This window comes from Vicia villosa, linkage group LG1 (assembly GCF_029867415.1).
Source record: "Vicia villosa cultivar HV-30 ecotype Madison, WI linkage group LG1, Vvil1.0, whole genome shotgun sequence".
Taxonomy (NCBI): Eukaryota; Viridiplantae; Streptophyta; class Magnoliopsida; order Fabales; family Fabaceae; genus Vicia; species Vicia villosa.
This window is the reverse complement of record NC_081180.1, coordinates 211,399,557-211,412,997: the sequence shown is the minus strand read 5'-3', so window position 1 is coordinate 211,412,997 and position 13,441 is coordinate 211,399,557. Positions and strand designations below refer to the sequence as shown.

The window sequence follows — 13,441 nt, the reverse complement described above, 5'->3', positions numbered from 1 at the left end:
GGTGATCCGAAGTTCCATTGGCCAGATTCCAATTAAATCAAAAACCTTTACTAACTATGTCATTTAAAAGTCCTCCTCTCAAACTCTCGCTCTATTGATTAAGACTACGATCCTAACTCATAATGTACGTTCTCGCCATCCCACCAGATTTAGAAATGGTTTTTGAAAACAACATATTTAATAAAATGCTCGCTTCATGAAGACGTTACCTACTTAAATCTCCTAGTCTCAAACTCTCGCTTTGTTGACTCGGAACATGCTAGTATTCCCTAACGTACGCTCTCGCCATCCCGCGTCGGGTTTAAAAACACTTTTGAAAGTAAATAATTTCTAATCAGTTTTAATACGCTTTCGCCATCCTTAAAACTAATGTCCTATGTCTACTATCCAGTTAAAGATCTCAAACTCTCGCTCTGTTGATCTTAACCTTTATCAGTTCTAAAATCTTAAACTCTCGCTCTGTTGATTTTAGAACTTTAGCAAATTAAATTAGACACAAAACCAGAAACGAGTGATTTTTAATAAAACATAATTAAGCCAATTTATTTCGGATCCCTACGGTTAAATTACTTTACATACCGACATCTAAATAAATTAGCCAGACATATTTAAAGAAACAAACATGAAATTATAATTATTAACCATGAACATGCGCATATTTAGATTTGTAATGATAAAACAATATTATAAGAACAAGAAACTAAAATAATTGCAAATAAATAAACCTGGAAGTAAAGCAGACAAAACGAACTTGAATTAAATTACGAACAAAACAAATCTTGAAACTTGAATGAAGCCTTGAAATAATGTCGGTAAGATTGTGATCCAAGAGTACATAAATTGTAGGCCTAAAACTAATGGTGTGGTAGTTCCTCAATGTGAGAAACTACCACTTTTGCAAAGTGATAATTTATGCCTAAAACTATGAACAGCGCTTCCGCGCCTAAAACTTGGATACCTTCAAATAAATGCTCAGACCCTTTTTATAGTGAATGGCAATGGAAGTTACTTTCAGCATCATGTGAGAAGTAGTGGAGATCATGGCGTGGGAAGTTGAGAAAATATAGGAAGACTTGAAATTGTCCACTAAATTAATGGAGAAAGTGGCGGGGTCCACGTGCTTTTGGAGACGGGCGTCTCTTAGTGAGCTTGGAGACGTGGCAGTGGACTGGAGACGGGCGTCTCCCCCTTGGAGACGTGGCTTGGATGATGGGGACGTGCGTCCCTTGATTTGTGGAGGGTGAGACGATCGTCTCCCACTTGGAGACGTGGGGGCTTCAGCTTCACGTGGGCTGGGCCTTGCGTGTTCCACTTTGGATTCCTCTATTTGCACCTCACTTCACTACAGTACCTCCAACTTGATTCTTTTGCCTTTTTAATACGATTTCTTCTTCTTTTGCCAAATGCTTCTTGCATAAACATAATACCTGAAACAAAGGAAAATATCAGCATAATACCGTAATAATATATAATTATAATAAAATAAAGAAATAATTTATGTTATAATCGAGCCTAATATACGATATAATTACGTGTTATCAGGTGCTTAAAACCTTTCCCTTGTATAACAAACCCCCTTACCCAAATTTCTGATAAGTTTATTAGTTTTGATTTTAAAAACTTCTGTGGGTTTTATTCGCTATTTCTCCCATTCCTTTTTGGAAACAATAAAGCGCGGTGGCGACTCTGTTTGAAACAAAATGAGTTAAGTCTTTCCCATGGCTTTAGTCTCACCAATTTCACCGCTACAATGATGATGATGAATTTGAATTTCTCAACAACTTTGACGCTCTAAAGAATGAACTTGTAGAGAAAGAAGTGTTGATTGAAGAACTAGAAGTATCGAATCAAATTCTAACTGTTAAAGAGTGAGATATGGATAATGGGTTGAAGTAAAATTGAAAAACATTGATTAATGCATGTTATTCTTAAAATATAACTTGATTTTTTAAGATTATTTTTTCTAATTCAGCTTTACAAGTTATATGTTAGTGAAGGGTTGGTAAAACAGTTAATCCACATATGATATACTAAACTCAATTGTATCTTCTATCACATTACTGTGTTCTACACATGTTCGGCTGAACAAAGTAAAAGTTGTACAAGGAATAACATTCTCAAGAACAAAAAAACAGGGTAAATAAACAACAATAACGCAACATTTTACCTATATCAAAAAAAAAGAAAGAACATGAATAATAAAAACTACAACAACAATATAAAACCATTAATCTCAACTCTACAAAAATAAGAAAATAACTCAACAAAAATTATGTTGGAGTTTTGTGAAGATATGTTGTAGTTTTTGAGATTGGGATAAGGCGTGAAAGGTTATAATTTCACTTATGGAGCTAGGGTGCAATATGTTTGGAAGTAAATAAAATTTAACTTATATAGGTAAAATTTTCACTACTGTTGATAGAAGAAACTATATCACAGGTGTTACTTTAGACCATGGTGAAGAGTAGTTTAATTTTTATTAAAAAATAGAAATTAAGGGAGCATGCCCTTTTTGTAACGAAAAAGCATAAAATTAATGGTGCTGGGAATTAAAGTGTGTCACTCCATAATTCACCATGATTGTTAATTTGGACCGTAGGGAAAATTATTTTAAAATAAAGAAAAAAAGAAAGGTGCCTAATGAATATATATTACGTCAGTGGGATAAATAGTTGTAGTAAGAAACTGCTACGAAATTACAATTTGTAGTAGTGTGAGTTGTATGTTGAAATGGTGAAAGAAAATCTTTAAGGCATGGGAACCATTCCTACATTCTCAACAATATTGGAAGACCTTGATATATGCCCAACTCATTAGGTGTTGTAGCTAAGGGGAAATTCTCAAGTGGTTCATGACCCCGATTTCAAATTCATTGAAAAGAAGTTTGAAACCAATTCTAGAGAACACACACTTGTCAAAACGTCTATATAATCTTTTGCGGGGATCTACGTGTGAAATTGTATAGTTAGAGGATGAGGCAACATCTTGGTAGGAATTCTTTATCCGACACATATCAGTAAAGATGGACACCGTGCCCAAGACATCTTGTTCCACCTAAGAAAACTTATTTGCATCAATGAATATATCAAGAGCCCACTTTCCACTTTCTACTATTTCCTTCTGACTGTCAACAAGTAAAAAATTACTACCATAAGTGCTGGAATGTGAATTAGAATCTATCTAACTTATAACTTCAATATCACTTGGTTTACAGTCATGCTGCTACACAAAGGTCTTTATATAGTTATGGGCCTTAAGTTCATTCCTTTACACATCTATATTTTTCGAGTTTGATGCGAGAAGCTTAAGGAATGTAAAAGAATGAGAAACTTCTCTAATATTATTTCTAAGGGGGGTGACTTCCTTTTCTCTATCCACACTCATTCCAAGGACTTTTTCTTCTTGAGGATCCTCCAACTCCTCAACGTCTTCCTTAGAACCCCTGACAGTATTAGAAGTCTCAATAATACCTATAAAGTCTAAAGAATGACATCACACGTCTTGAGGAGACACCTCTAGTATTTATGGGTTTGTCATTTTGGTTCGCGAAGAGGCCCCACTTATCTCATCATCACTCAATAGGTCTATAAAGGGAATGTTTGAGTTTCATATATTAGACATGGCTATAGATAAACGAAAATAACTGAAAGGGTAAATAAGGAGAGTGTTGCCTTAAGAGTTTCTAGTGTTCGATGAAGAAATAAAAACACGACCACTAGAAACCCATAAATGTTTTGCGAGGAAAGATGAAGATCGAAAGTAGTGGGAAGATCACTAACAAAGTAAAAATCACACAAAAGACTAGAGATATGGAATTTTGGTGCAAAGGAAGCGAAATGAGTAATTGACTGTATTCTACCAATTTATAGGCAACCAAGGAGTATGGATCTACAATTATGAATTAAAAGGACATCATGAGACACAATATACTTAACAAGATCGACCACGATTCCATAACAGCACTGAAGTGCACTAAATAACTACAACTTCCATAGCTATGTGTCCGGTAGAAAGGACTTGGCATACAACTGTTCTTGATCGACTAAAGAACCTATTAAGAACGACCAAATTTAAAGGCCAATCCCATAGCAAGTATATCCTTTGTTAGGGGGGCGCACACCAGAGTCGTGCACCACACTCATCTCAACTAATGGAATCAATCAAAGAGTCTCCCAGATTCCACTTCCTCGGGAGCGATTTTAATCATTGTTTATATATAAGTGTAATTATGTGTCACACCATATATCCATTGATTCGTGCGAGTTACTTTTCTCTGACTTCACTGACAAGGACATTAAAATGCTAACATTATAAATACACTCCCTATCCTCCTACCAGAAATTTTTTCGTCGTACCAAATAGATTCTAGGTCGGACTTATAATCACTTTCCTATTCCAAATCGAAGGAAATTCTCTTTAACCATTGAATAAAAAATCAACAATGGAATCAAAATTACAATACTAAAAAAAATACATGAATCATGGTCTAATAATTGAAAATAAAGAATATAATTATTAAGTCGTTATATAGTAAAGTAAATAGTTGAAAGAAAATCTAAAGATACTACACTCATACAAAATAATATGTTAAAATCTAAATTCCAATTAAAAGAATCATCTCATATTATTTAATTTGACACATTTAAAATTTGATTATTTAAATTGGAAATAATATTTAAAAAATAAAAAGTGCAATTAATTTTTTATATACCTTAAAGTTCAATTAAATTAATTGTTCAATGAAAAGATATTTATATAATTTGCATTATCTAAGTAATAAATACTCTCTCCGTTTCTTTTTAAGTGTCATTTTTACATAAAGTTCTTCAACCAAGATAGTTGATTATTAGAGTTATTTTTTCTATTTATACCCTTATTTATTTTTTTCTTTCCAAATAAATTCAATCATATACTCTCTTTTTCCAATAACTAATTGAAAAATGAAAGGTGGAGTTATTGAAAAAATAAGGTTATAATTGACAAATTACAACAATAAATTATAAAACGACACTTAAATAAGAAAAAAATTCTTCTAAAACGACACTTAAAAAAACGAAAAGAGTACTACTTATAATTCACCATCATCAAAAATAGAATCTTAAATATTATGGAAGCTTTCCAAATAATTCATAACAATAAAATTAGTTATAGCGATATTGTTTCTACTTTGGACAATTTTTTCACTTAACATTGAACAATCTTAGATCTAAATAAAAAAAATCAATAAAATACCATTCTAATAGGAATTGGTTTATCAAATCAAACTAGGCCCAACCAATAAATAAATAAAAACATAAATGAGAGTTCTAATAAGTAACAATAACCTAAAAATCTACTTTTCATAAATTCAATGTACTAAAATCTGAGTTCTTATCTACTCATTCATCTACGTCATTTCTTTCTCATCCAAATTTTTCTTAAAATATATAACTATTCAAAGCCTAATCTTTTTATTTTTGGAATACATATTCAATATTTTTAACTGTTACCATAATACTATGTCAACCTAACATCATCAAACTTCAAACGTTTGACTAAGAGAGACAAACAGACAAGTCTATATATCCCATCCAAAATTTAAAGTTAAGTGAAATTTATGTCCCATTCTGCATTTCCGGTGGGTAGTTGAAAAAGCTTTCAATGTCATCAAGAATCACACCTCAACCTACAAATATTATATCATGATAAGAAATCCTTCTATTTATTCTAAAAATAACTATTCAAGAAATTCAAGATAACTGCAATAGACGATAAAACTCTATTTTAAGATAAGTTCGAACCTAGAATTTTTAGTTAAGACGGAAGGGATCTCGATAAAATTTAATGTTTAATTTATATAGTTTTTTTATCATCAAAATGTTGCTTTAAACACGGTTTAAAATTACTTTGTCAAACATATCATGTGATTAAAAGTGATATATGTTCACAAAATACATATGTTGACACACAAGAAAGTTATAATTTACTTTTCCATGTGTGAAAATTTTGAGAAAGTCAATTATGAATCTCTTCCATGCTTCCTATTTATAAGACTTTTAGGTGCCCATAAATTGGGATAGCTAGTTAGTTCCATTCTCTTAAATTCCATACTTCATTTCTTAACTTCTTTGACAAAACACAAAACATAGTATTCTTTTCATTTCATTTCTTCTCTTTATCCTCAATTTTTTGTCTGTGTTATGGCTGATCATTCATCAAGCAATGGAAACCATGAAATTGCTATGAATGTAAATGGTGATTCCTCCAAAAATTGTGAAGATAACTCAGAATATAAAGACTATGTGCCTCTTTTGCAAAAGGTTTATCTTCTAAACTTCTCTATATATATCTGTCTTCAACTTTTTTTCTTTCTAAAGTATAAAAAAATAATAAGTAATTTTTAAAAATTATTTATTATTTTTATCTTAATATATGTGAATTTGTGGAATTGAATTGAAATGAAAAAATTAAATGGTTTTTATGTTTTGTTGAATATAGTTGGTGGCAGAATTGGTGGGGACATACTTCTTGATATTTGCAGGATGTGCTGCTGTTGTTGTAAACCTTGACAATGACAAAGTGGTAACACATCCTGGGATTTCAATTGTTTGGGGCCTCACTGTTATGGTTTTGGTTTATTCTCTCGGTCACATCTCTGGTGCTCATTTTAATCCTGCGGTCACCATCGCTCACGCGTCAACCAAAAGATTTCCCCTTAAAGAGGTGAATTAATTTCTAAAATTTTTTTCCTTCAACTTATGGTTAGTGTTAATGAAATTGTTTGAGTATTTTCTCTTGATTTAATGTTCTTATTATAGGTGCCAGCTTATTTGATAGCACAAGTTCTTGGATCCACTCTTGCAAGTGGAACACTTAGACTTATATTCAATGGTAATAAAGATCATTTTTCCGGAACACTTCCGGCTGGTTCTGATCTTCAGGCATTTGTGGTTGAATTCATAATCACTTTTTATCTTATGTTCATTATCTCTGGAGTTGCCACGGATAATAGAGCGGTAATCCCTCTATATTTTAATGTCCTTCAATTTTCAATCCTATTTTATAAATGTTATTTATTCATTTTATTTGTAAATATTGCAGATCGGTGAATTGGCTGGACTTGCAGTTGGATCTACGGTACTTCTAAATGTCATGTTTGCCGGGTATGAACCTCATTCTAAGTTTAAATTACATATATTTTGTGAACACATTTACAATTATGTCGTCACATCTTTCAAAATCGATCATTTTTCTTATAAAAAACCAATTTCATTAGACGGTCTAAATTTTAGACCGAGTATAAGAGATACTTTATATCAGTTTGATCGAATCTAATAACAGGCCAATTACGGGAGCTTCAATGAACCCTGCAAGAAGTTTAGGGCCTGCTATTGTTCATAAGGAGTATAGAGGAATATGGATATATTTAGTCGCAACGACTCTAGGTGCCGTGGCGGGTACATGGGCGTATACTTTCATCCGGTACACGAACAAGCCGGTGCGCGAAATTAGTAAGAGTGCATCTTTTCTTAAAGGGGTACAAAATGGGGAAGCAAGGTGATTCATCAAGGAATTTTAAAGGCTTTATATCTTCAATTTCCATTTTTGAAGATCAATCTAGAGGAAATGGTTTAACATTTATCCATGCATTAACTGTAATATTTATGTTTTGTTACAAACACACACTACACAAATTTCGTATCAACAAATAAATTGTAAAAGAGGTTTGATGAATACTTTGATGAATCTCTGATTCATGCTCATTCTCATTTGATTCAAAATCTAACTAATTACAAGAGCTAAGATTGGAATATATAGGATAGTTTGAAGTTGATTGATTTGTAACAACTCAACCACTTCTAACTAACCTTCTAACAACTTACTAACCACCTTATAATTAGAAAATTTCTTTAGCCACCTCCCTATGGAGGTCACCCCCAGCAAAAATCCCAAAATACCCCTGCTTCGGAAATGAACTTTCGAAGCGTTTTTTTTTTTTTAAAAATTTCCATAATTCGGAAGTTCATCTCCGAAAACACCTCATGGGGGGTGTCTTCGGAGATGAACTTCCGAAAACACCTCATGGGGGGTGAATTCGGAAGTTCATTTCCGAATTATGCAGAAACTGTGTTTTTTTTTATGTTTTTTCTTAAACAGTCTCGCATTTTAATTAAACGCAAACGCCAAATAAAATAAGCAACAGATAAACTGAAAATACTAATACGATAAATAAAATCCAAATAATATATACAAGCCGAACCAAATAGTAATAGTGTGCGCAATATACAATCCGAAAACAAAAAATAAATAAACCCGACCACTAATGGGTGTGCCTAACCCTCTCACCCTGAGCCCTCCTCTGCCGCCTGTACCCCGCCGCACGGCCCGCATCAGTGACGATCGCCTCCATCACGGCGACTGCGTCTGGACCGCCCTGATGAACGACACCCCGATCCAAGGCGTCCCGCCCAAGCATCTCTATCCGCTGGCAGATCGGCAGGAGATCAATGGCGTGGTCATCCTCGGCCTGCTGGTTCTCCAGGATCTCCTCATGTGCTGACCTAGGAGCGTCGGGAACGTCGGGTCTCAGTAGAGGATGGGACACCCGGTAGAACCATGTGACGTACCCCTCCTCACTGTGCCAGTCCTGTGTGACCCGAGTGAGACGGTACTCCTGCGGTACCACATGCTGCTGCCACTCCGCCCATATGGCAGTGAGCTGCACTCTGGTCACTGTGTCGGGAGCAGCCTCAGACGGTGACCTGGGTATCCGCTGTACGAATCCAAACTGACGCATGCACCGCTCTGGGAGATACCGGACCATGATGCCGGTCCCGCATGCCAACCAGCCTGAATATAGAGCAATGCCGTCAAAGGGGACAATCTGAGCGTAGTCGACGAACGGCCTCCAGGTGACGTCGTCGTGCATCGTGCGGTCCAAGTACAGACGGTATGGTCCCACCGCATCGTTCCCCCTCTGGAGAGCGTATCTGGCGGCCCTGGGCATGGCGTCCACGTACATGGTCGTTAAACCACTCAGCTGCTGGTTTAAACAGACCGAAAAATCTTGCGGGCGTGGTTGACCATTTTCAGCGGCTCTCTCTCCTGTTACAAAAAAAAACAAATAAGAGACATATATTAAATAAGCGGACATATATTAAATAAGCGACAAATAAACGGTTAGATTATAAAAAATGGTGACAAATAAACGGTTAAATTAAAAAAATACCTCTCCCTCCCAGATCCGCCGAGCGATGTGATCGTGGTAGTGAATCAGCACGGAAGTGTCAAAGGGCCCTCCCAGATAGCCATCCTCCTGCTCATCCTCCTCCCCGGCCGGAGGGTCAACATCCGGTACACCCTCCGGCTCGTAGTATGGCACTGGCACCTCCTCCTCCTCCTCCTCCTCCTCCTCTCGCTGGCGGGAAGAAGATACCCGAGCCAGCCGACTCCTAGATCCTGAAGCAGATGTACCCTCTCCCACGTCCACGGGAACTCGCACACGGCGTCCCCGGCCCTGCCCCCGTCCCTGGGTCGACGCCAGCTGCGCCGCCGCCCGCTCGCTTCTAGCCGACGCAGTCTGAGACTCTCTCCCTTGTTTGATGCGTGCTGGTTGGTTGCCTGACATGTTCCTGTAAACAATTGAAATCGATTAATATGCGAGATAAAAGAAGAAACAAAAATAATTGAAATTCTGATACAGTTCGGAAGTTCATTTCCGAAAACTGGGATGGAGGTGTTTTCGGAAATGAAGTTCCGAAACACCCCTGCGATGGAGTTTTCTACAACTCCCATGGCAGACCCCAAAACCAAACATCAAACCTATGTCTACACATTCTAAACATCCTAAATATCAGTATAAACCTAACCTAAGACATTTTTTGCTATTTGTAAACACCCTAATATACATTTTAATCATAGATCTTAAAATCAAAATGCTTACCGATTGAATGGATTTGAGGACTTTTGAATGTAATAGAGCAAGTAGTTGGAGCCTTTGAGGTAGCTTGGAACTGGTTTGCACAAAAATCTCTTGGGGTGTGAGTTTGGAAGAAGATTAGGGTAAATGATTAGGGGGAGGGGGCTGTTTTGCTTAATCTGCAAAACGCGCAGTATTTCGGAAATGAACTTCCGAAATGGTGTTTTCGGAAGTGCATTTCCGAAATAAGTCAATTTTTTTTTAAAAAAAAAGGCGCTTTCGGAGATGCATCTCCGAAAACACCTTTTTCCTGCATTTCGGAAGTTCATTTCCGAAGTCAGGGGTATTCTGGGTTTTTCACCAGAGGTGAGCTAGAAGGTTGAGAGGTGGCCAAAGAAATTCTCTATAATTATAGCACTAACTAGAGACTACTAAAGTAACTCCTTTTGAAAATAATACTTGTAATAGTGTGCTTTTGAAATCATGTATTTTTTGCTATGAACATGGTTGAACAATTGTCATAGTAAACAATGACCTTAGTATGATTAGTGATGCAGAAATCATGTAAAATAACATGGGTATATTTACTTAGACATAAGGGTATACATTTCTTTGATTTTGCTTGTTCAAGACCCAAATATTTTTAAGGATTTCAAGATCCTTTATACTGAATTTTCTATCTAATTATTTTACAAGAATAATTTCAACTAAATCAGCTCCAACAAAATTAATCAAATTTAAGTAGACCGTTAGTAGTTTTTTTTTGTCAAATAGTTTAGTGGCTGAAATTCACTTTTTAAAAATAAATAAGTGGACTGTCGCAGATTCAAACATGCATCTTTGCAGCTTAATGTTCTTGCACAACTATTAATTAAGATGGTTTAATAGGACAAGTATCACTAATTTTTGTGTAAAAAGGATAGTCAATTATATTGATAGAGTTTGGAAGTGGATTGTGTTGGGAATTTTTTTAATTAATCAAGACTTTATTAATTCATACTCAATTCAAGATGAAATAGAAAGTGAAAGCGTACCTTTAAGATCTATGTAATTTTAATGAGAAGATGATGATCTTGATAGAGTAGTGACCTTCCAATTGTAGTTTTTTTATTCTTTAGTTTCTCTTCCAATGAGATAGAGAGAATAAACATTCTAAGATATTTTCTTGTGTATACAATTGGGGACCATAACCCCTTATTTATAAGAATCAATGTGCTTTCGTGAAGATTCGTGTTTATTCAAGTTTAGAATTTGATGCCCTTCTATGAAAGGTTTCTTATTCAAGGTTATGATTATTGGTATCTACACAATATTTTTCTGGGCAATTACATCCTTGACCATATAAACCTTATATTAAATAGATCACTTTAATTTTCCTAATTAATAATGGTCCTAACACATTAATTTATTACATATATGACCTAAAAAATTCTAACAATATCCCATTTGTCATATATGTATCCTTATGAATGTGTTAAACTTTATGAGCTCAAAATTTTCATTATAAACATTGGACATATCCTCATCTCATAATTAAACTCATCAATGATCACAAATATAAACACAACTAAATGACATAGATTTATCATAAAAAGTGTAACATGAAAATTACACGAAGGTGATCAATACATGTCAATTTTTAACTGGTTCTCCTTACTTTAATGAAATTAATATTATCATACACAGTGCAATGAACTGAATAACCAAAATTTATTTCTGATCAGAAATTAATAAAAATATATGAGTATGTATATGTACTATCAAATAAAGTACATAACCTAATTAGAAAGAAAAGAGGAAAAAGATAGAAAGAAGAGAAGAGGAACATAGAAGAGAAGGAGAAGGGATTTGTAGATTCTTGAAGAGGGTGGATTAAGTGTTAGAGGTAAGGGTTTGAATCCAAGTTCTTATAGTTTATATGATTGGGTAATGTTATGTATGCTTTCTATTCTTCCATTTCATGAATTTAGAAAATGTTAGGGTTTATGTGAGATCAATTGAATTTTTGTGATTTGTTCATGTTCAATGTGTTGTATAGATGACCCATGGTTAGGAACATGTTTAGGAACGAGTATGGGGCTTTGAAAGCTTAACGAGTATGGGGCTTTGAGGTGGTTATCTAGTCTAGAGAGAATGGCAATTGGCATGACCGGAAATGATAACGGAGGAATCCACATGCATATCGCATAGAGTCACACTTGAGTCGCACGTGTCGGTGTGAAATGTTGTTATGTGTGATTATGTGGTATGAATGTGTGGATGTGAATTCGATTGATATGCATATATGTGGAATGATGAATCATTTGATATGAATTAGAAAGTGTGATGGGAATGAGATATATGTGATTAAATACATATTTGATGTGAAATATGAAATATATATATATATATATACATATATATATATATATACATATATATATATATATATATATATATATATATATATATATATATATATATATGAGTGATATATGTGTATATATGTAAATCGTCAATATATGAGGTTGTGAATTTGATTGTGATGCTTAATTGTATTGAACATGTTAACTTTATATTGGAGATAAATGCGTGTTTTGAGAAGAGTAAAGAATTGTGAAATGTATGCTTACTTATGTTGCATTTCCCATTATTATATTTTCTATTGAGAATTTGAATTCTCACCCTTCTGTTTGAATGTTACCCTTGGTTGGTAACGTGCAGGTTCAGAAGAGTAGTTGCTTGATTTGTGGCTTAGCCGGAGAGCTCCGAGGTTTCGTTTTGATTAGGTAGTGAGTCATATGCTCTGATCATGTAACACTTGGGGGTTTTTCTTAGAATTATGTTCATGTTTGAATATTGCTATTTTCTATGTTTTGTTGAATGTTGGATGTATGTGGTAACATTTGGATATGTTGATTTAAAGGTCGTTGTAGCCTAGAATTGTGATTTTTAAGTAACAAAAATATTAATGTTATTTGAATTTGGTAGATGAATGTAGTATGGGATATATTCATTGAAAACATATAGTGGTGGATAGTCACTCGCGGATAGCTTGTGCAAAGTTAGTCATCAGCAGTTAGCCCATTGATAACATGAAAATATATAGTATATTTGGCTTAATTTACATAAATAATGTCATTGTTTTCCTTTTATTATCTTTATTTTAGTATTATGCCAGTATTTCTACGGTTTCAGGTATTTAGTTTAAATAAGGATTGCTTCAGAAAAGAAGGAAAATTGAGAAGAAATAGTTCAAAGAAATCATAAATTGAGATTTATGAAGGGAAGTACAATCAGCAAATAGGAGCAGAGGGACAAGAAAAAGTAATTCAAAACAAAGGGCCAGCCCATGAAGCCCAATTCCTCTTTAGAAGAGGAGGCGCCCGCCTCCAAATTAAACAAAGGGCTTGAGGCGCCCGCCCCCCAGTCTTATTGGGCCTTGAGGCGCCCGTCCCAGCAAAGTGAGCCAGCCCCCTAGCATATGAGATGCCAGTCTCAACTTCTCGCCAAGTCCAAGACCCACGTCTCAAGTCCTCTTAACGGAAATATTTCAAATTAGAG

The 13,441-nt window shown here is 34.8% G+C and overlaps 1 protein-coding gene across 2 annotated transcripts; it reads left to right on the top strand.

Annotated features, from left to right (window-relative positions):
* The first annotated feature begins 5,956 nt into the window (after positions 1–5,956).
* Positions 5,957–12,820, top strand: LOC131644843 (nodulin-26-like). 2 transcript variants are annotated; one of them, XM_058915455.1, is made up of 5 exons: positions 5,957–6,299; positions 6,478–6,702; positions 6,798–6,995; positions 7,081–7,142; positions 12,602–12,820. In XM_058915455.1, exons 1-5 carry the CDS (start codon positions 6,180–6,182, stop codon positions 12,621–12,623), a joined length of 627 nt encoding a protein of 208 aa, XP_058771438.1. In that variant the 5' UTR covers positions 5,957–6,179; the 3' UTR covers positions 12,624–12,820. The 2 variants fall into 2 exon arrangements, with proteins under 2 accessions (XP_058771438.1, XP_058771437.1); XM_058915454.1 differs by lacking the exon at positions 12,602–12,820 and adding an exon at positions 7,321–7,742 and having other exon boundaries at positions 5,967–6,299.
* The last annotated feature ends 621 nt before the right edge of the window (positions 12,821–13,441 follow it).